This window comes from Panthera tigris, chromosome C1 (assembly GCF_018350195.1).
Source record: "Panthera tigris isolate Pti1 chromosome C1, P.tigris_Pti1_mat1.1, whole genome shotgun sequence".
NCBI classification, from domain to species: domain Eukaryota; kingdom Metazoa; phylum Chordata; class Mammalia; order Carnivora; family Felidae; genus Panthera; species Panthera tigris.
This window is the reverse complement of record NC_056667.1, coordinates 25,262,295-25,283,898: the sequence shown is the minus strand read 5'-3', so window position 1 is coordinate 25,283,898 and position 21,604 is coordinate 25,262,295. Positions and strand designations below refer to the sequence as shown.

Genomic DNA, 21,604 nt, shown 5'->3' with positions numbered 1-21,604 from the left:
GCTCTACGCAGTGCAGTCACGGGGGAACCCCAGTGGCTCAGTCGGTTAAGCACCCGACTCTGAATATCAGCCCATAATATCAGCCCAAGTCACGATCTCACTGTTCATGAGTTCAAGCCCTGTGTCAGGCTCTGCACTGACAGTGTGGAGCCTGCTCAAGATTCTCTCTCCCTCTCTTCCTGCCCCTCCCCACTCTCCCTCTCTCTCTCTCTCTCTCTCTCTGTCCATGTCTCAAAATAAATTTAGAAAACTTTTTTTAAAAAAGAAACATAGTATGGGGTGCCTGGGTGGCTCAGTCGGTTAAGCATCCAACTTCGGCTCAGGTCATGATCTCGTGGTTCATGAGTTTGAACCCCGCGTCGGGCTCTGTGCTGACAGCTTGGAGCCTGGAGCCTGCTTCGGATTCTGTGTCTCCCTCTCTCTCTGCCCCTCCCCTGCTCATGCTCTGTCTCTCTCTGTCTCAAAAATAAATTAAAAACATTAAAAAAAAAGAAAAGAAACATAGTATGGAATGACAAAGGTGGTATGATGCTATTCCAAAAAGATTAAAACTAGGAACAACATCGTTGAGAGAGATATGTGCCTATGTGTGATAGAATTCTTTTTTAACAAAGCAAGGAAATTAAAAACAAAATTCAAGGTAGTAGTTACCACTGAGGGGGAGCGGAGGAACAGGGCAGGGAAGGAGCACACAGATAGTGACAACTGTGTCACTGGCCTTCTAGCCCTTACGTGGAGGGGTGCACTCCACTTAAGATGTACAGTTCCTTATGACAGATCATTTCTGTATATGTTCCACATAGACTTTTGCATGCATCAAATATCACATGATAATTTTTTTAATGTTTATTTATTTTTGAGAGCGAGACAGAGAGCAAGCAGGGGAGGGGCAGAGAGAGAGAGGGAGACACAATCCGAAGCAGGCTCCAGGCTCTGAGCTGTCAGCACAGAGCCTGACGTGGGGCTCAAACCCACAAACTGTGAGATCATGACTTGAGCTGAAGTCGGACGCTTAACCGACTGAGCCCCTCACGTGATAATTTTTGAGAAGAGAAAGCCATGGGCCAGGTCACCTACGGCCCTCAAGGCCACAGTGAGCATTTTTGGTTTTATTCTAAATGTCACAGGAAACCATTTGAAGGTGATTCTGATCCAGCATTTGCACGCTGTGGAGAGAGTGAATGATGGGGGTTAAGGAGGGAGGCACCAGACAAGTAGGATGCTGTTGCAGTGGCTCAGGAGGAAGGAGGTAGTGACAGTGACACGGGGAGAAGTGAAGGAGTCGGAGTGGGCTTTGTAGACAGAACCAGAGGACTTGTTGGATTGGAGGGAGAGGCTGAAGCAAAGGGAGTAATCAAGGCTGTCTTGAGGGCTTTGATTTGCACAACTGGATGGACAGAGGTGCCGTTGCCGAATGAGATGATGAAATTCAAGACACAGCAGTGAGGCCTGGAAGAAGGGAGTGCGAGTCAAGAGTTTCACTTTGCGATTGAATTTGCTCCTGTACGTAATAGGGACACGTGAGTGTTCTTAGCTGGGAAATAGTGAAATCCGAGTTGCAACTTAGGAAGCTGATCTGACCCCGCCATGCCACGCAGAGGGCAGAGGGAGAGACGGAGTCGGTGGCTGCAGGGGTGTAGAGTTGGACAGTGAGGGCTGGTGGAGGGTGAGGATGGGGAAAACAACTGAGCAGAGACTTAGATGGCAGGAAGGTGGCAATTCTGTCCGACAGATACTTACAAAGCAAGTGCCAGATGCAGCTATCTGGAGAGAAGACAAGTCTCCCTTCCTTACGGAATGTATCGACTCGTAGAAGAAAGAGACACGCACAAGCAGTGATTCTGTTTCGTGCAGTGTATAAAATGCTTTCAAATCCACCACTGCATTTGAGTGTCACGACACTGTGTTGTAGGCGTGGCAGGGCTGGTCACCCCATGCTGTCCACCAGAAGACTAAGGCATAGAGTCCCCTACAGCCTGTCGCTCAGTGAGTAGATGTGGAAGCCGCAACTCTGATCAAGATCTTCTGATTCTGAGTCAGGCACTCTGTCCGCCACAGCGGAGAGTGATGCTTCCAGTAACAGCATTGATCTGGCTCCGGGGCCTGGGTGAGGGCTTGCGGAAAAGGCGGAGTGGAAGCTGCCTCAAAGGGTAAATAATATTTAACCGGGCAGAGAAGTGGAAGTAGGATGTTGCAGGTGGAGACAGGGGTGTGGGTAGGAGCTCGGTCACGCGAAAGTAAGTAGTCAAGTGACAGGGTGTGAAGCATCGCTGGGTAGAAAGTGATCAAGGAACCTTCCCTCCTCCCCACAGGTCGGAAGCACAGTGCTCTTCCGCTGTCAAAAAGGTTACCTGCTTCAGGGCTCCACCACCAGGACCTGCCTTCCCAACCTGACCTGGAGCGGAACCCCGCCCGACTGTGTCCGTGAGTGCAGACTTCACCTGCATCCCACGACGGTGCCTCTTGGCAACACGTTATCTCCCCCAGCTGGGCACCCGGGCCGTGCTCAGACGTTCTGGATGACGGGGAGCTCATGACTTCTCATTGGGACCAATACTGCGCTCTTTGTAGTCCTTATCCCTTGGGGCCTCACGGAAGACACTGCCACACAAAAGCCTTTCTGATACTGGAAGGCAATTCCTATGCCTTAGCAAAAAAGAAAGAACTTTCCAGTGGCAGCAAAAACGAACTGCTACAAAGTCAGCCCTCAGGATGAAAGATTGCAGGCTTTTGACCATAATTATTCCTCTTCCCTCAGGAAGAGTGCTGCAGTCCCTCCAGACTGACTAAGCCAGTATCCACATCACCTCCATCGTAGCCATCTGTATAGACATCAAGGCTGGGGTGGAGGGGAGATTTGGGGAGGGCATGCTGGACATGAAAGGGGCCTAGAAAGCAAAGGAAGGGGATGTTCCATCTAGGAACAGGAATGGGCAGAAGGCCTTCTGAGGACCCTAATCCCCCAGACCCAACACCGTCTTTCCTCTCGTCCAGCCCACCACTGCAAGCAGCCAGAGACGCCAACCCATGCCAACGTTGGGGCCCTGGACTTGCCCTCCATGGGCTACACCCTCATCTATTCCTGCCAGGAGGGCTTCTCCCTCAAGGGTGGCTCCGAGCACCGCACCTGCAAAGCAGATGGCAGCTGGACAGGCAAACCACCCATCTGCCTGGGTGAGTGTGCCTGCTCGGTGAACTTCTCCAGCAGGGGAGGCCAAAGGTGACAGCTGAGCTTGGGGGGAAGACGGCAACAGAGAAGGAAGAGGGGCGCCTGGGTGGCTCAGTTGGTTAAGCCTCCACCTCTCGGTTTCAGCTCAGGTCATGATCTCACGGTCTGTGGGTTCAAGCCCCACGTCAGGCTCTCTGCCGACAGCGCAGAGCCTGCTTGGGATTCTCTCCCTTTCTCTCTCTCTGCCCCTCTCCCGCTCTCATTTTTTCTCTCTCTGCCTCTCAAAATAAATAAATATTTCTTAAAAAGGAAGGAAGAGATGTGATTTCCAGGAGCTGGATCCTGCTTCTGATTTTCTGAGGTATTGAGCCTCTAGGAGATGTCAGTCTAGAGAGGCACAGGGTAAAGCCATCCCAAATTTTATTTTGCTACCTTCTCCCAGGATTATGTGTAATCATTTCCACCAAACCAGAATAACTCGTTACACATAGTATAACCTTGATAAAACAGCACCCACCCACAGATCCCTCGGCATTACCAAAATGCCCCAGACCTCCCTCCCCCTCGTCTTCATTCATTCATTCATTCTGTTTATTGAGCATTATCACCACACATGCCTGTGCTAGGGATAGGGAATTGGAAGGTGAAAGACACAGACCCTGCCCTAAAATAGCTCACGTTCAGCTGCAGAAGACACATTATCAAATATAACCGAACCTTCAGGAACACGGCAATGCACTGAATGCCGTGGGGATGAGGAGGAGGAAGACCAATTCAGCCTAAGTAGGGGAGGAGAGAAACCAGGGAAGCCTTCCTGGAGAAGGTGATCTGAGTCCAGGCTTAATAGAAGGGTCAAGCGAGGCGCCTGGGTGGCTCAGTCGGTTAAGCGGCCGACTTCGGCTCAGGTCACGATCTCGCGGTCTGTGAGTTCGAGCCCCACGTCGGGCTCTGTGCTAACAGCTCAGAGCCTGGAGCCCGTTTCAGATTCTGTGTCTCCCTCTCTCTGACCCTCCCCCGTTCATGCTCTGTCTCTCTCTGTCTCAAAAATAAATAAACGTTAAAAAAAAAAATTTTTTTTAAAAAAGAAGGGTCAAGCAAGGATAAAGGATCAGTTTGGTGCTGGAACGGCATTAAACTCTCTTACAGATGCTGATCTCACCATATTTCAGGTGCTAAGTAGTCTAAGCACTTTGTGTGCGCTAACTCATTTAATCCTTAACAATCATCCTAAGAGGCAGGGGCTATTCAGATTTAACATATGAGGAAACTGAGACACAGAGAAGTTAAGCAACATGCCCAGGGTCACCAGCTGGTAAAGGAAAAGTGCTGAGATTCAGATCCTGAAGACCGAACTTCAGAATCCCTGTTCCTAAGTACTTTGCAGTTCTGCCCCTCAGGGAGAGAAAGTGTCAGAGTCAGAGCCTTTATCAGGGCCAGAATGTAATACTATTCTTGTATTTTCACTGCATGAAGTGTTGTACGTTTATTTTACTTATGAAAAGTAGTATTTGTTTTCCATATGTGGTAGTGAACTCTTCTAGAGTACATTTAAGTTCTCATTGAGATAATATAGTCATAATATAAAATTTACCAAATGAACCATTTGTAAGTGCACAGCTCAGTGGCATTAAGTGCATTTACCATACTGTGTGCAACCATCACCACCTTCTCCAGGACACCTTCATCTTCCCCAACAGAAATTCTGTCCCCGTTATCATTTGTCTCAAGATAGTTTTTGATTTCCCTTTTGATTTCTTCTTCAGTCCATTGGTTGCTCAGGAACATGGTATATAATCTCCACATATTTGTGAATTTTCCACTTTTTTTCTTATAATTGATTTCTAGTTTTATATCATTGTGGCCAGAAGAGATGCTTGATATGATCTCTATCTTCTTAGATTTATTAAGAATGTTCTGTCCTGGAGAATGTTCCCTGTGCACTTGAGGAGAATGTATATTCAGCTGCCGTTGGATGGAATGTTCTGTAAATGTCCATTAAGTCCATCTGATCTCATGTTTAGTTTAGGTCCAGTGTTTTCTTACTGATTTACTGTCTGAAAGATCTATCTGTTGTCGAAAGTGAGGTATTGAACTCCTCTACTGTTATTGTATTGCTGTCTGCTTCTCCCCACAGATTTGTTAATATTTGCTTTATATATTTAGGTGTCTTGATGTTGGGTGCATAAATATTTATAACTGTTATATCCTCGTGATGAATTAACCCTTTATCATTATCTAATGAACTTCTTTCTCTCTTGTTACGGTTTTTGGCTTGAAGTCTATTCTGTCTATATAAATATAGCTTGCTCCGCTGTTGGTTTCCATTTGCATGGAACATCTTTTTCCTTCACTTCATTTTCAGCTACATGTCCTTAAAAGTCAGTCTCTTGTAGGCAGCATATAGTTGGGTCTGGAGTTTTTGTTTGGTTTTTGTTTTGTTTTGTCCGTTCAACCGCTCTCTGTGTTTGGATTGGAGAATTTAGTCCATTTACATTTAAAGTAATTTTTGAGGGACCCCTGGGTGTCTCAGTCGGTTAAGGGTTCAGCTTTGGCTCGGGTCATGATCTCACGGTTCATGAGTTCGAGCCCCACATGGGACTCTGTGCTGATAGCTCAGAGCCTGCTTCTGATTCTGTCTCCCTTTCTTTTTACCCCTCCCCTGCTCACACACTCTCTGTCTCTCTCAAAAATAAATAAACATTTAAAAAAATTACAGGGGCATCTGGGTGACTTAGTTGGTTAAGCATCCAACTTCAACTCAGGTCATGATCTCACAGTTCATGAGTTCAAGCCCCACATCCAGCTCTGTGCTGACAGCTCAGAGTCTGGAGCCTGCTTCTGATTCTGTGTCTCCTTCTCTCTCTGCCCCTGCCCCCACTCACACTCTGTCTCTCTCTCTCTCAAAAATAAATAATAAAAAAATTTTAATTATAAAAAAATAAGTAATTTTTTATAAGTATGAACTTCCTGTTGCCATTTTCTTAATTTTTTTTCTGTCTGCTTTGTAGTTCCTTTCTTCTTTTCTCACTCTCTTCCTTTGGAATTTGATGAGTTTCTGTAGTGGTACATTTTGATTCCTTCCTCTTTTTGTGTATCAACTATAGGTTTTTGTTTTGTGTTTACTGTGAGGCTTACATAAAACATCTTATAATTATGGCAGTCTTTTAGAGCAAATAACAACTTAATTTTGAGTGCATACAAAAGCTCTACGTTTTTACACTCCCTTCCTACATTTTATGTTTTTGAGATCACAATTGACATCTTTTTATATTGTGTATTCATTAACAAATTATTATAGTTATAGTTACTTTTAACACTTTTGTCTTTTAACCTTTACACTAGCATTATGACTGATTTACCCACCACAATTATAGTATTAGAGTATTCTGAATGTAACCATCTATCTTTATCAGTGAGCTTTATACATTTATATGCTCTTATGTTTAGATCTTTTCTTTTACTTGAACTCTTACTGTTGAACAATGTGTAGCTGTACATTCAGTGTGTCCATGGCGTGGGGGGTGGGGGGAGGGAATTCAGGAGCCTTCTATGTCACCATCTTGCTCTGGAGTCTCTTCAAGGGTTCTTTATATATCTAGAATATGAGACCCTTATCAGATACAAGATGTTCACATATTTTCTCCCATTTTACGGGTGGTCTTTCACTTTCTTTATTTTTTGTTAAGTTTATAGTACTCTATCCTTTATTTCACTCCTCACCTAAAATGAAATTAGACTGTCAATTTTAAGCTCCACTTTAGTCCTGTATTACATTGTTTTTTTCAAATGTGGGAGGTATTTTTTACAGCCTTATTGAGATATAATTGGTACATTAAACTGCACATATGTAATGAATACAATGCAATTAGTTTGGACTTTTTTTACCTTCTCTTGAAGGTCCTTCAAAAGAAGGTCCTTCTTTTTACCTTCTTTTGATGTCCTTTTGAACACAAAAGTTTTTAATTTTAGTGAACTCCAATTTATCTATATTTTCTTTGCTTGTTTGTGCTTTCATATCATATCTAAGAAACCACTGCCAAATCCAAGGTCATGAAAACTTATGCCTGTGTTTTCTTCTAAGAGCTTTATAGTTTAGCTCTTACATTTAGGTTTATTTTGTGGGGTTTTTTTGGTGCGGGTGGTTGTTTGGGGTCCAAATTCATTCTTTTGCATGTGGCTATCCAGTTATCCCAGCACCATTTATTGGAAAAACTATTCTTCACTATTCTTCATTGAACTGTCTTGGTACCCTTATCAAAGATCACTTGACCATAAATATGTGAGCTTATATCTGGATCCTCCATTTTATCCATTGAGCCGTGTAACTGCCTCTATGACATCACCACAGGTCTGATTACAATAGCTTTGTAATAAATTTTGAAGTCGGGAAGTGTACATCTTCCTTTTTGTGCTGCTTTTTCAGGATTGTTTTGGCTCTTCTGGGCCCCTTTTATTTCTAGATGAATTTTAGGATTGGATTTTGAAATTCTGCAAAGCAGACAGCTGGGATTTTGACAGGGATTGTGGTAAATCTGTAGGTCAGTTGGGGGAGTGTTGCCATCTGAGCTATATTAAGTCTTCCAGTCCATGAACATGGAATGTCTTCCCATTCATTTAAATCTTTAATTCTTTCGCATGATGGTTTGTCATTTTCAGCATATAAGTCTTGCACTTCCTTGGTTACATTTATTCTTAAGTACTTCATTGTTTTTGATGTTACTGTGTACTTATATATAAAAACACAAAATGCTTTAGATGCAGTTGAATTTTACCTGTCCCTTCCTGTGTGACCTTGGGCAAGCCTCTTCACCTCTCTGCCCCTTAGTGGGTTTCTCTCCTATAAAATGGAGACAATAATCTCTACCTCACAGGGTTTTTTTTATTAAAATGTTTCATGTTATTTACTTATTTTGAGAGAAAGCATGAGCAGGGGAGGGGCAGATAGAGAGGAAGAGAGAGAATCCCAAGCAGGCTCTGCACTGGCAGCACAGAGCTTGACATGGAGCTTGATCTCACAAACTGTGAGATCATGATTTGAACCAAAATCAAGAGTTGGACACTTAGCCAACTGAGCCACACAGGTACCCCTCTACCTCACAGTTTTGAGAGCAGGGGTAAGTGAAATAACATGAAATACATGGCCTAGCATAGATCCTGGCCCATAAAATGCTTTCTCCCTCTCACTCCCTCATCTTATAAAACCTAAGACAATTAAAGGCATTTTGTTCATAAATGTGCTTTTACTGAGTCTTTGTGGAAAGTTTCGCCACAGCCTTTTGCAAACACAAACATAAGCTAACCTCCAGAGTCAGAAGGATTATGCTAAAACCCTGGCCTCCTAAAAGAGACAGTAGGGAGAGTCAGCCCTTCCTTGGTGACAAGACAGATATTTCTGTTGTTTCTGTGTCAAATAAGGAAAGACATTAACATTGGCTGACTGTCACCTCATTTATTTATCACAGACCTATAAGGTATGTTTCAGTATTTGCCCATGTTTCCAATGAGGAGACAGAGACTCTGAGTGGTAAAGTAACTAGTCAAGGTCACACAGCATTAAGTAGCACTACTGGGACCTGAACCTAGACTGCATGGCTCAGGCCCAAAACTTGTGCCTTTGCACGTGCTTTTGCCTGTGAGGGCTTCTCAGTCTTTTATTTCCCACACACACAAGTGCTTCATTGAATTCAGTTGTAGACTGATGTGTATATAAACTGCTGTGAAAGGGTTGACAGCCTCAGGCCATGGGCAGCTACTAGGAAGCTCCATAACCTTTTATGATCTCTGAAATTTCTTGGAGAATCATCAGTGAGCCAGTGACAAAAATAATGGTGAATATAACAATCAGAAGGAGGCCCAAGACCAGGTGCCGGATGTGCAGGCACTCGGTGGCAGAGTCATAGGCCTGGGCCTCTGTCACATCACCCACCCTCTTCCAGTCCCTGGACTTCACAGAGTAGCCCAGGCAGCACAAGTTCACAAAGACTATGTTGAACAGGGACCAGATGATGTGATCATGCACAGAGGTTTTGCTGTGAATGTCGATCTTGGTGGTTGCCATGGGATCCAAGCCCTGGGTCACCCCAAGTGACCACCTCATGCTTCTCCTTGAGCATCTCATAGGTTGGGGGGGAAGTGGTGTGGATGCTGGGAAAGTAGGGCTGGGAATTGCAGTTCATAATGCCAGACGGAGCAGCTGTTGGGGGCTTCTTAGTCTTCATATCATCACTCCAAAGGAGGGAAGCACTCCACTGAAACCCCCACCAATGCTCAAGGAGTTCGCTTTTGATTGGTGAAAGGTCCTCCTTGGTGCCAGGCATCTGGGAGGAAAGTAGAAACAGTCCAGGACAGGGCTGTTCAAACTAGGGTCATCCGTAGGGGCATTCGGCAGATTTCTGTACCAGGGTGGGAAAATAACTTTATTTTCCTTTACCCTTTACTGAAATTTAGCATTTCCTTTCATTTGGAATGGAGACAAAAACCCAAAACAGTGTTTACAACACCTATAACTTTGTAACCAGTAAAAATTGCAGAGATTTTCATATTATATTATCATTCTCGCTGATATCGTGAAATATTGCGTATGTTCCTGACTACTTCAACATTAGGGTAGTGACTGGACCTGCTGCCAGATCCTGTTACTTAATGCAGTAGTAAAGAATCACATATCTGCCTGCATCCTAGTTCTTTGTTTAGTATTTCAATGACTATAATCGATGGAATAGATTTCCCTTTAACTCTTTACGTTTGATTATTCTGAGAGGGGCCCATAGCATCACCAGACCATCAAAGTATCCACTCCCAGTCTAAAGAAGACAAGTCCAAAACAAGATCTCAAAGAAACCATTGACCTAATGTCAGAGAGGTGGCCATTATTTCTCCAGTAGAGTGTAGACCAGAGGCTGAACCTATTTCCCTCCTTTCTCTTTCCCCAGCAGAGGTGCGGCCTAGTGGGAGACCCATCAACACTGCCCGGGAACCACCACTCACCCAGGCCTCCGGTAGGTATGGTTCAGATCTCTGGCTCAAGAAACTGGTGTTGCTTCCTTCACCTAGTTACATATGACTTTCTAAGTACTCAGTGAAAGGATGTGAAAACTGTCTACAGAGCCAAACAGGTTTCCCCACCCCAAGCAGACTTCAGGAGGAAGTGAAGGAAGGAAAGGAAACAAAAACCTCATCCAGAAGAGAGAGCCCAAGCTTTCCAGAAACACATCCAGAGCTTCGAGCTCTGGAGCCATTGATTACCACAAGCCCAGCCCCCACCCCCCAACCCAGTATGTGGTCATACAGACACAAAGACCCAAGTCCTGCCTAGGGAGCTTCCTGGAAATGGTTACATTTTTAATACAGGTATTGTATCTTTCAAAGTATAATGTCCATAACTGGGCACATAACTACAGGTGTGGCCCGACCAGTGCAAGACTATTATAGACTATCATATCCTTTTTCAAACTTTATTCTTTTATGTACCACATTAGTGTGTTATACAAGAAGGAAACTAGATTTGGCATCATATTCAGCTCTAATTCCATTCTGGATCACAAGAGGACTCGAGCACTCCACCATCCTCCCCTGTGTTAGGTGTTGGGGGAAAACAATCTCAGTGAGTGAACTGGGATCAGCCATCAGGTGGCCGCAATCCTATCAACACATATGTAAGTCCCTCTCATATCTGCTCCCCAATTCCTCTAGTTCCTGGTGATGTTTTTGCCAAGAATTCCCTATGGAAAGGGGCCTATGAGTACCAGGGGAAGAAGCAGCCAGCCATGCTCAGAGTGACTGGCTTCCAGGTTGTCAACAGCAAGGTCAACGCCACCATGATTGACCACAGTGGAGTAGAAGTGCACTTGGCTGGTAAGGAGCAGGCCACCCCCTTGAAAGCCTGGGTGTGGCAGGGGTGGGTGGGCCCACGCCCTCTGCAAGGATGTGTCTACTCTCATTGCGTCCTCCTGTCCTTGTCTGGTGGGGAGCAGGCAAATAATGTGTCTGTTCATTTTTGCTTGCATGATAAAACCACTGGGACTAAAATGAAGTTGTTAGATAACAAACAATAACTTGAACATAAAAGCACTCCTAACTAAAGAGGAAAGAGACCAATATCTCTAAAACTGAACCAAAAATAGGGACAGAGAACTCCCAGAAGCCAAAATACAGACAGACAATAAACAAAAGAAAGTACACGTTTCAGCAGTAATCAAAAAACTGAAAGTAAATACAAAATGCCATTTTCTACTTATCCCACTATGATTTTTTTTTTAAGCGATAAACTTTAGTGCTGGTCAAGGTCAAGTGAAGACACTGATGCGGTAAGGGCCAAAGTATGAAACAGGGCAATTCTAGAAAACAGTTTGGAAACTTGTGTCAAGATCTTTGAAAATTAGTGAACCCATTAATTATATTTCTAGGAATTTTTTTCATAAAAAGTAGCTATGGAGGGAGTCAAACATTTATGAATAAAGGATGTTCACATAACAGGGCCATTTGTATCATATCAAAACTGGAAGGAGAAAATTGTCCAAAGTTAATGAAATGGATGTATTAATTATAAGAGATCTGATAGATAAAATAGCTTGCCAGTTTTGGGGAAAATGGACCTATCGTAGTGCACGTTAAATGTGACTCCAGTTTTTAAAGGAAAAATTATATTCATAAGAAAGAAAGCTGGAAGTAATTACACCAAAACATGAACAGTGGCAATTTCTTAGTGATATCAGGAATGATTGTGATTTTCTTCCTGCATCTCTGCATTTTCCAAAATTTCCCCAATTTTCAGTCTTCCTATAATCAGAAAACTAAATCTCTCAGAAAACAAATGTAAAGATAAAGGCATGCGTGAGCAAATGAAGGCACATGTTAATACACAACCCACATGCACTCATATCCGCCCATTCATGCATGCACACACCAGCACAGCTGAGCAGTCAGTTTCATTCATCTGCTTTAAGACACAGTCATAAAGATGTGCACATAACCCCATGTACGTGCCTCCTGCATTCCCACACCCACCGAATTGTAAAACATACTCGTGTGTTAACTGACACATTAACGTATCCAAAGTCCTATTCACTTTATTCCGCCATGTGCATGTTTTAAAAGGGTCACAATCACAGGCCAGTGATTTAGTGGTAACACACATTTGCACATTCTTGCACATCCTCTCATTCAGCCCACACAAACTCATGGGCAACACTATACTTACCTACTTATGGTTATGCATGGAATGTTTATATCAACATCTACATGTGAAATTTCACCAGGACAGCCACACCCACATCCCCACAAATATGGGTTTGGGGATTTTTCCAGATCTTTAGTCTACTCTCTGAACTTTCTTTTCCCAGGAATTTACAAGAAAGAAGATTTCCATCTCCTGCTCCAGGTTTACCAGATCACAGGACCTGCGGAGATCTTTGTGAATAAGTTCAAAGATGACCACTGGGCTTTAGATGGGCATGTAAGTTCAACAAAATCTGCCCTTGACCTCCCCGTGCCCTATCCCCACCCCTGATTCCCAGATCACTGGCAGGGAATGGGGGAGAAGAGAGTGGAAACTCATAGGATCAACATGGAAACCTGGGCGGGGGGGTTTCCTTTGGGACGAGGACAGGGAGCAAGGGAGCCCTCGCCTGCTCGTGAAGTGGGTAAAGGAAAAGATAAAGGGACCAGGAGGCTGAGTCTCCAGAGGGCCAGCACATCTGAGTGATAGGGAGTAGGTTCTGATGTTAGAGCAGAAAGCAAGGAACTAGAGGTCAGCGGTGTAAGAGTGAATTCAAGCAAGCTGGAGGTAATGACATGGTGCCGGGACATGGGAAAAGGTGGTGGGTCCCGGGTGACTACCTCAAATATCCACTCACATTTGAGGATGCGGATTACAGATGATTTAGCACAGCTAGAAGACCAAGACATAGGGGAGGAGACACGGCTTCCTTGCCTTCTCTTGTGGGGGAAGACTTAACGCATTCTAGGGCATTCTGAAGGCAGAAGGCAGGTCCACAGTGATGCTCCTCTTCCAGTTTCACAGGAGGGGAGTTGAGCATCATGTCACATATCACACCCTTGGCTTCCCTGTCTTGGATCTTTGATGCTAGAAATGGAAGGCCGGGAAGGAGGGAGAGGTCACAGAGGCCAGAGTAGCAGAGAGCTGAGGAGTCAGGGTGCATCCTCAGGGACAAGACAGCAGGTGGACGACTGTGGATTCGTGGCTTTGCTTTTCAAATACATAAGGAGAGGGGCACCTGGCTGGCTCAGTCAGTACAGCATGAGACTCTTGATCTCAGGGTCAAGAGTTCAAGCCCCACGCTGGGCATAGAGCTTAAACATGTAAGGAGAAGCAAGTGGCTTCTCCCAAGGGCTGGCACATCCGGTTAGTTACTTGGTATTCTTGAGAGTATCCTGTGGACCCCCCCTGGATACCCCATTGGGTAGCGAAGACCCGGATGCTTCAATAGCAGTAGTCCGAAAGCCGTGCAAGAACAACAGACCCTACCATGCTGGGAGGGTCGCCATAGAGAACAAGGGTCAAAGTTAGGAGATGGATGGGGCTAGGAGTACAGGCCATGGGCTAGAAGCGAATGGAGCTCTGGAGGGCCAAGCCGCTGGAGCAGCTTAGGACAACAGCCAACCATCAGGCCTACTTCTGTGGCCACCCGTGCGTGGTTTGGGGCACAGATGGCACAGTCCGCCTAGAGCACAGTGGACGGAGGACCCCACCTTGGGGATGGAGCAGGAGCTGGGAGGCGTGCAGTAGCCAAACATCCTCAAAGCATGCCCTCAGCTGAGCAGCACACGGGCTTTGCGTCCAATGCCCCCATCTCACTGCCTCTGCCCTCACCCTCACAGGTCTCCTCAGAGTCCCCCGGAGGTACCTTCATCTACCAAGGCTCCGTCAAGGGCCAAGGCTTTGGACAGTTCGGCTTTCAAAGACTTGGTAACTAGCATTGGTCCCCTGGAAGGGTGTGCTCGTGGGGCGGGGGAGACACTTGAGTGCTGGGGCAAGGGATTGACGTTCTACAGCCAGATCCATGGGTCCTTAACCATTTGGGGGCCATGGCCACCTTTGAGATTCTGATAAAGGCTATGGAATATGTCCCCAGAAACAAGCGCATAGACATAATACGCTCAATCTTTGCCAAACAGTGTCAAGGCCCAGCCTCAAGTTGAGACCCCCAGCTTAAGGGACGTTGGGTCTCAGATACAGCTGCCAGCAACACCACCCAGCCAGCCCTCGGGCATCACACAGACACCCCCGAACAAGCAGACGTGGGGTTATCAGGAGTGCCTTTACTCACAGTGCCCTTTCCAACCCCGAGCAGTCCCGGAAGATGGTTCTCCCCTAGCTTCTTTACCCTGACTGCTACACATCATTGGCATCCAGTGTCCTCACTTCCTCGCTGGCCTTGACCCAGAGCCTCCCGGTCAGAGCCTCAGACTCTAGTCGGAGGAGGGCACCTGGCTTCTCAGAAGTGGTGGAAGGGGAGGCAGGAGGCAGTCATGGGTGCTCAAGGGTCAGCTCCACACATCTCCACCCACCATTCCCAGGGGCTCTGCCTGCCTTTCTCGCAGCTCTGACCTTCAGGAAGCTTCTCCTTGTCTTAAGCAGAAATCTGTTTGCCTGGTTCCCACTCCACACTATTCCTGCCCCAGAGGTATTCTTAGCTCCCCCTTGTGAGCAGTGTGGAGTAAGACCTCTGTCTCCTCCCGACACACGCAGTCCCTTGGTCCCCTGGCCCCTCAGTGCCACACACCAGAGCTGGCCTTCACCGCTGACTCCCTGTCTCCTGAGGCAGACCTGTGCCCTCTTGGAGCCACTAAGCAGGCAGTGTTGCCTCCCCATGGTCTCCCGAGTCCTCCCAGCCTTGTGCTGGGAGGGCCAGAGCAGAGGAGGGGAGACGGTCCCCAGGCTGCTCAGCATCTCCTGTCCCCCACCCCCACCCCCACCAGAGCAGCTCGCTGATGTTTTGTGTTGTGGCTTCCTTGTAAGCTTCTATCTGATAAAAGGCTCTGGTAGACAAAAGAAGTTTTGAAACTTCTGAAGGGCAACACCCTGGTAAGATTTTATCCTGCCACACGGCTTTAGGTTCTCTGGCAGGTGGGCTCCCCCAGGACTGATGGCTGTCCTTTGCATATGACCTGACGGACTGGTGTGGGGAGTCTTCTCCCCGGGGAATGTCTGAGTATGGGGGGAGGCAGCTGCAGGTGACATCCCTAGCCACGGCCACACCTCCCGCTGGGGCCGTCCCCTCCGATCGTGTGTCTGTGAGCTGAGGTTTATGCTCTGGGACTTTGCAGACCTCAGGCTGCTGGAGTCCGACCCCGAGTCCATCGGCCGCCACTTTGCTTCCAACAGCAGCTCGGTGGCAGCCGCAATCCTGGTGCCTTTCGTCGCCCTCATCATTGCAGGCTTCGTGCTGTATCTCTACAAGCACAGGTACAGGGGAAGAAGGCGGCATGGGGAGAGGGGGGCATGCAGGCCCATCACCCACCCCAGCCCGCCCCCAGCCTTCCCGGCCCCGGAGAGCTGTCATCTTGGGAAAGGAAGACAGAACTTCCTATTCCCTCCCTCTCCCCATTCACACCCCTGAGCCTCTCCCCCTTTTTACGTTTTGGTCACTCTCTCATTCCCAGGAGAAGACCCAAAGTTCCGTTCAATGGCTACGCCGGCCACGAGAACACAAACGTTCGGGCCACATTTGAGAACCCAATGTACGACCGCAACATCCAGCCCACAGACATCATGGCCACCGAGGCGGAGTTCACAGTCAGTACAGTGTGCACAGCCGTATAGCCACCAGGCCTGGCTGCCACCGCCGCCGCCACCGAGAGCCCCGCCTCCGGCAGCCGGTGAGAGGGGGCGTGGGAGGCAGTCGCTCGTAGTGGGCTTGCGCCGAGACACGTGCTCCCAAAGCCGCGTCCAGTGGGAGGAGCCTATGCCCTGAGTGCCGCGGGGCGCCAGACCCTGAGCGGGGCGCTTTCCTGTGCCTTGTCATTATCCCCATTAGATGGGAAAACGAGGTAGAAAAGGAATTCATTTGGCCAAGATCACACGCCTAATAAGTAGCAGGGTCACAATCCAATCCATCCAACCCCAGGCAGGCGGACTCCAGAGACTGTGCTCTTAGCCCTTTGGGCTTGGCAAAATAACTAAGCGGAATGTATTAGTGAGGGGTCTCCAGAGAGAGAGATACGTATACACACATAATACATACCTAAGATATACATACCTATCTATGTGTGTATATGTATATACACATATATGCTTATCTCTGTATAAACATCTAAATATCTATATCCACATAGAAAGATGTATGTCTACGTATATCTAGATATATAGAGATATCCATGTAGAGACACATGTATACTGTATATATACAGAGAGAGAGAGAGAGAGAGAGAGAGAGAGAGATTTAGTTTAAGGAACTGGTTCACATGATTGTGGGCCTGGCAAGTCTGAAATCCACAGGGCAGGCCTGCAGGCTGGAAATTCCATCAGGAGTTGATTTAATCTTGATCCAATGGCCATATGGAGACAGAATTCCTTTCTCTTCAGGGACTTCAATCTTTTCTTCTCGGGCATTCAACTGATTGGATGAGGCCCACCTCTGTGGGGTGGGTAATCTGCTTTACTCAGTCTACTGATTTAAATGTTAACACACCCCAAAAATTCCTTCACAGCAACATTTAGACTGGTGTTTGACCAAACAACTAGTGTTTGACCAGAGCCTTGGCAGGTTGACATATCAAATTAACCATCACCTAGAGCATGATAGATGGGCTGACACGATCCCTGCCCGCCTCCAATTCTCCCCTTCCTTCTTTGAGTCCACTTTCTCCTCTAGAGTATTTCTCTTGCTTAAGTCTAAGCTTAAAATTGTAGGTATTGAGATAATTTATGCATGAGATGAAAATTATTTTCAGAATACATAAAGGCAACTATTGAATGCAAATAATTAAATTATTGGGCTTTTCTGCATCCTTTTACATCCATCTGAAACAAACATTTAAAGGAAGAGAAATTATTCCAGAATTCCAGAATTAGTTCTGAGGTTTCATGTCTATGATCCCTGTGTACTTTTTCCTACTCAGAACTCCTACAAATAGAAGCAAAAAAGAAAAGGTAAAATCCTTCCGATGACATAAATCAGGCCTCACCAGTGATCAGTAATGACTCTGAATTTCGAGTTGCTGAATTACTGAACAATATAAGAAAGAAACCAGAATGCCCTCTGACCTGCATATCCCCCCCCCCACCCCAACCCCTGCTCCCTACCTCAGGCTCCACTGGGTCCCCGTGCCTGTGTGCACAGTGTGTCACCTCTGGGTCATGTGCAGTTCAGCAGCCCTCAGCAACACTCATCATGAGCATTCAGGGCCTCTGAATATTCCGCCCAGCCCACAGCTCTCCACGGCGGGCTCTTCTGGCGAGGGGCCCACCTTGTCCTGCCCAGAGCAGGAGCACAGCGAAAACACAGAGAAAGCTGCTCTTGGTTCATGGAGGCAATGTGTGAAAAACCATGTGAACACACACACCCGTCTTTAGAACGAGTAATTAGGTGAGAAATTCAAATAATGCCTAAAAGAACAGCTGAAATTAAAATAAGAACCCAAATAGGCAATTCTTGGAGGCCTGTGGGGTCAGTGAGTCAGGGGGCAGGGGGCAGGGCTGTGCTATGGGCTTTCATGGACCCTTTTCTTCCATTAAAAAATGTATATTAAGCATGGTACCTTACAACGGTGTTGTTACAAAGCTGAATAGAACTCAGTCCGGACTGATTATTACAGGTCCATTATTATTCCGATTTTGAAAGAATTGGATCTTGAAAACCATTCTCCTGGGCCCCTAAGTGGGCCCACTGTGGTGCTCCCTAGGCATTGGGTCTCCTGTGCCTAATGGGTAAGTCGAACCTCCAGGGGAAGAAGACAGTATTGGGAAAATGTATGTCCTGCTGTGGGTGTTCCCCACCTATACCCACCCTCGGGTTCGGGAAGATCAAAGGTCAAGGTAACTAATTTCCTTCTTTCCCCTTTATTCCTCTTTGCTTTGCCTCTTTTCTCTCGCCTGCTTCCGCTCCCCACCTCACCCTGCCTGCCCCTCTCATTTACAATCCCCGCGCGATCCGTTTGTCCTCAGTTGTCCAGGGGACAGGCCGTCAGCCCCCTGAGCACAGTGCCCGGTGCCCATCTTCGTCTGTCTCTCTGCCCGTGTCTGCTACTGCTGGGACTTGGGTCCTCACCCCGCCACCACCTGCACCCGCCACCCCAGAGAAGACTCCCGCTGGGCCCCGACTTCGGGGCAGTACAGGAAGAGGGGCTGCAGACGGACACAGGAAGCTTATGGATTTAAAACAGCAAAGCATCTTGTGGCTGTGGGGGGGGGAGGGGGCCCGAGCACACACAGACACACATGCCTCTCCTTCATTTGAGTCCTGCGAAGAGACCGCCGAAGTTTAAAAAAGAGAAATGTGTGTGAAAGATGCCCCCCCGCCCTGCTCCCCACAAACACAGAGAAGAGGTGAAGAGGAAGCTGCACGCCCCGCCGGCCCTGTGTGAGGAGGCGGCGAGTGTGTTAGGTGGTCAGTGTGTAGAAACCAGCCGTCCGCAACTGGCTGTTCTCCTGCAAAAGTGACAGCAAGGATTACCCCAAGGGCAGAAAAACATCTTAAGAAGTACTTTGGAAATCAGTTTATTTTTTCCAACAGAATTTTATTGAGTTCTAAACCCAGTGAGTTAAAAAGTCATTCTGGGTCCTAGGCAGCACTGGGGAAGGAAGGGTGGGTCGGGGGACGTAGAGCAGGAATCTGGCCTCGAGTCTAAGGTCAGGTCTGGCTGTCAACTGACAAAGAAGAGAAGTGAGGCTGTAGCCCAGACGGAGATGCCGAGTCGGCAGCATTGGGAAGGTGCTGATACAGCAGAGCAGGCCTATCCCAGTGTCCAAAAACTCATGGCTGCCTTGTGTTGAGTTTCTTCTCTGTGCCTGACACTTTAGGTGTATCATTTCTAGACCTTACAACAACCCAAAATGTAGGAATCGTTATTCCTGTTTTATAAATGAGAAAACAGAAGCCCAGAAAGGTTGAAGAGACGTAAGCCACACCGTAAGTGTGGAGTCAGGATGCTAACCCAGGTGGGTCTGACCCCAAATCCCACTACACCAGCTGCCAGAAACCCAGGTCTAAAGGGGCACCAAATACAGGGAGGAGCAGGTGAATCTGTATAGTAGGACTGTGGCCGGGGCTGGTGGGCCAGGCAGAGGACCTGTGTGTCCTGCTGGGCTCTTCTCCCTCCGTCTGGGCAGCCTCAGGGAAAGGGACCTCCTAGAGCTGGTGCTGCCCCCTTGGCCCCCAGCAGCCCCTGGCTACAGCAGACACAAGACCTGGGAGCTCCTGAACGGAAAGAACGGAGTGAATGAAAGTCACAACCTCTCCAGCTCCTTGAGAGAAGATTTGATTAATTCTGAGTTCCACTGTGCTTGGGTCCTTATTGAATTCCATACAAGTATTGTTGGGACACTAGCAAGTTTAGGAATCAAACTGTGGCATTTAGAGCCATTTTCTCTGTCCTCGGGAAGGTCCCTATGGGCTTAAGCACCTGTGCACGTGTGACATGCTGGCCTGAGATGTTCGTATCACATACTGAAATAAATCGAAATGGAAGGGAGCGGAGTGGCAGGGACACCTGTTCTTAAACAGATGAGACAATCTGCCTCACGGTAAGAGGGGCCGAGTACAGCGAGAGGCGTCAGTTCCCAGCAGATGGGACTGAGGCTGGCAATGGCGGGAGCCCCGTGCCACCCACACCCGCTCTGGGTCACAGCGTCCCTGGGCTTGGCGGGAGAGGGCCAACTCAGCCACACACACTCACGCATTCATATCTCTCTTTCCCCGAAACAAATGCAGGAAGTTCTTTGGCTGCTCCCTTCCTCCCTTCTTTCACTCCTCCCAGACCAACCAGTGGACTCCTCCACCAGCCCTGCCTCCGCCCCCTCCCCTGTGTCCCCGCAGATGCCCAAGGAGCACATGCCAGGGGGGGCGCCCAGCACTCTGCTGTGCATTACCGTTTCCCACCTCCGGCATTCCTGCACCACCTCCAGAGGGTCGGAAGGAACCGGGGCAGTCTAGGCCTTCACTCGCCATCCACACCGTACACCCACCACCATCCCATGAGGAGGAAAAAAAAAAAAAAAAAAAGTAAAACAAAAACAAACAAAAAAATCTTTTGTACAGAGATATATTTTTATTATACAAAGTTTGTACAGTACCAAAAAAAGAAAAAAAGGTGTACATTTTTTTTTCATTATTGTAGGTAAACGGTAGTGGAAGCCTTTTTTGTAAATGTAATAAAATGTATAAATATGGTTTTCAGAAAACATCAAGGACTGTAAATATGTAATCTACACACCTTCTTGGCTTGTCTGCAGTATATACATTTAATTTATCTGTCTCTGTATATGAGGCTTCCCCTGGGGTCCTGCATTATGGTACTTTCCTGAATTTGAAAGCAATTTTAAATTTTTTGAATTCAAATAAAATATAAATTTTTGCATTGGTTTCTTACATTCTAATGGCCTTTTTCATGGCTAGGGGGCAAACGTTTCTTGGGGAAGGGAAGGAAAGACACATTTGGGGCCAGAAGCCAAGAGTGGAAATGTGGAAACCTACCATATTTATACAAAAATTAACACAAAATGGATAACATACCTAAATATAAGACCTAAAATATAAAAGCCCTATAAGAAAGCATGGGGGAATGCTTCATGACATCCAATTTGGCGATGCTTTCTTGGATATGGCACCAAAAGCACAGGCAACAAGAGAAAAAATAGATAATTGGACTTCATCAAATCTAAAAACTGCTTCAAAGCACGCAATCAACAGAGTGAAAAGATAACTTACAGAAGAAATATTTGCAACTCATCTGATAAGGGATTGATATCGCCCAAAAAATAAAGAATTCCCACAATTCAACAACAACAACAAAAACAGACCTGATGTTAAAATGGGCAAAGGGCTTGAACAGACATTTTTCCAAAGAATATATACAAATAGCCAACAAGCGCATGAAAAGTTGCAAAACATCGCTCATCATTAGGGAAATGCAGTCAAAACCACAGTGAGATGCCACCTCACATCCATTAGGACTGTGAGAAACACAGAAAAAGGGGACCTTGGTAGCTCAATAGGTTAAGCATCTGACTTCAGCTCGGGTCATGATCTCACAGTTTGTGGGTTCGAGCCCCGCATCGGGCTCTGTGCTGACAGTTCAGAGCCTGGAGCCTGCTTCGGATTCTGTGTCTCCCTCTCTCTCTCTCTCTGCCCCTCCCCCACTGGTGTCCTCTCTCCCTCTCTCTCCCTCTCTGTCTCTCTCTCAAAAATATATAAACATTTAAAAAAAAAAAAGCCAGAATATACCAAGCATTGGTGAAGACGTGGAGAAACTGGA

The 21,604-nt window shown here is 46.8% G+C and overlaps 1 protein-coding gene across 1 annotated transcript in view; it reads left to right on the top strand.

Annotated features, from left to right (window-relative positions):
• Window positions 1-20,313, top strand: part of CSMD2 (CUB and Sushi multiple domains 2) — a 538,353-nt gene extending 518,040 nt beyond the window's left edge. The window contains 10 exon segments of the mRNA XM_042993830.1: window positions 2,313-2,424; window positions 2,995-3,174; window positions 10,102-10,167; window positions 10,862-11,023; window positions 12,511-12,623; window positions 14,009-14,096; window positions 15,516-15,596; window positions 15,794-16,009; window positions 18,297-18,466; window positions 18,468-20,313. Coding sequence (XP_042849764.1) covers window positions 2,313-2,424; window positions 2,995-3,174; window positions 10,102-10,167; window positions 10,862-11,023; window positions 12,511-12,623; window positions 14,009-14,096; window positions 15,516-15,596; window positions 15,794-16,009; window positions 18,297-18,466; window positions 18,468-18,509 — 1,230 coding nt within the window. The 3' untranslated portion in view covers window positions 18,510-20,313.
• The last annotated feature ends 1,291 nt before the right edge of the window (window positions 20,314-21,604 follow it).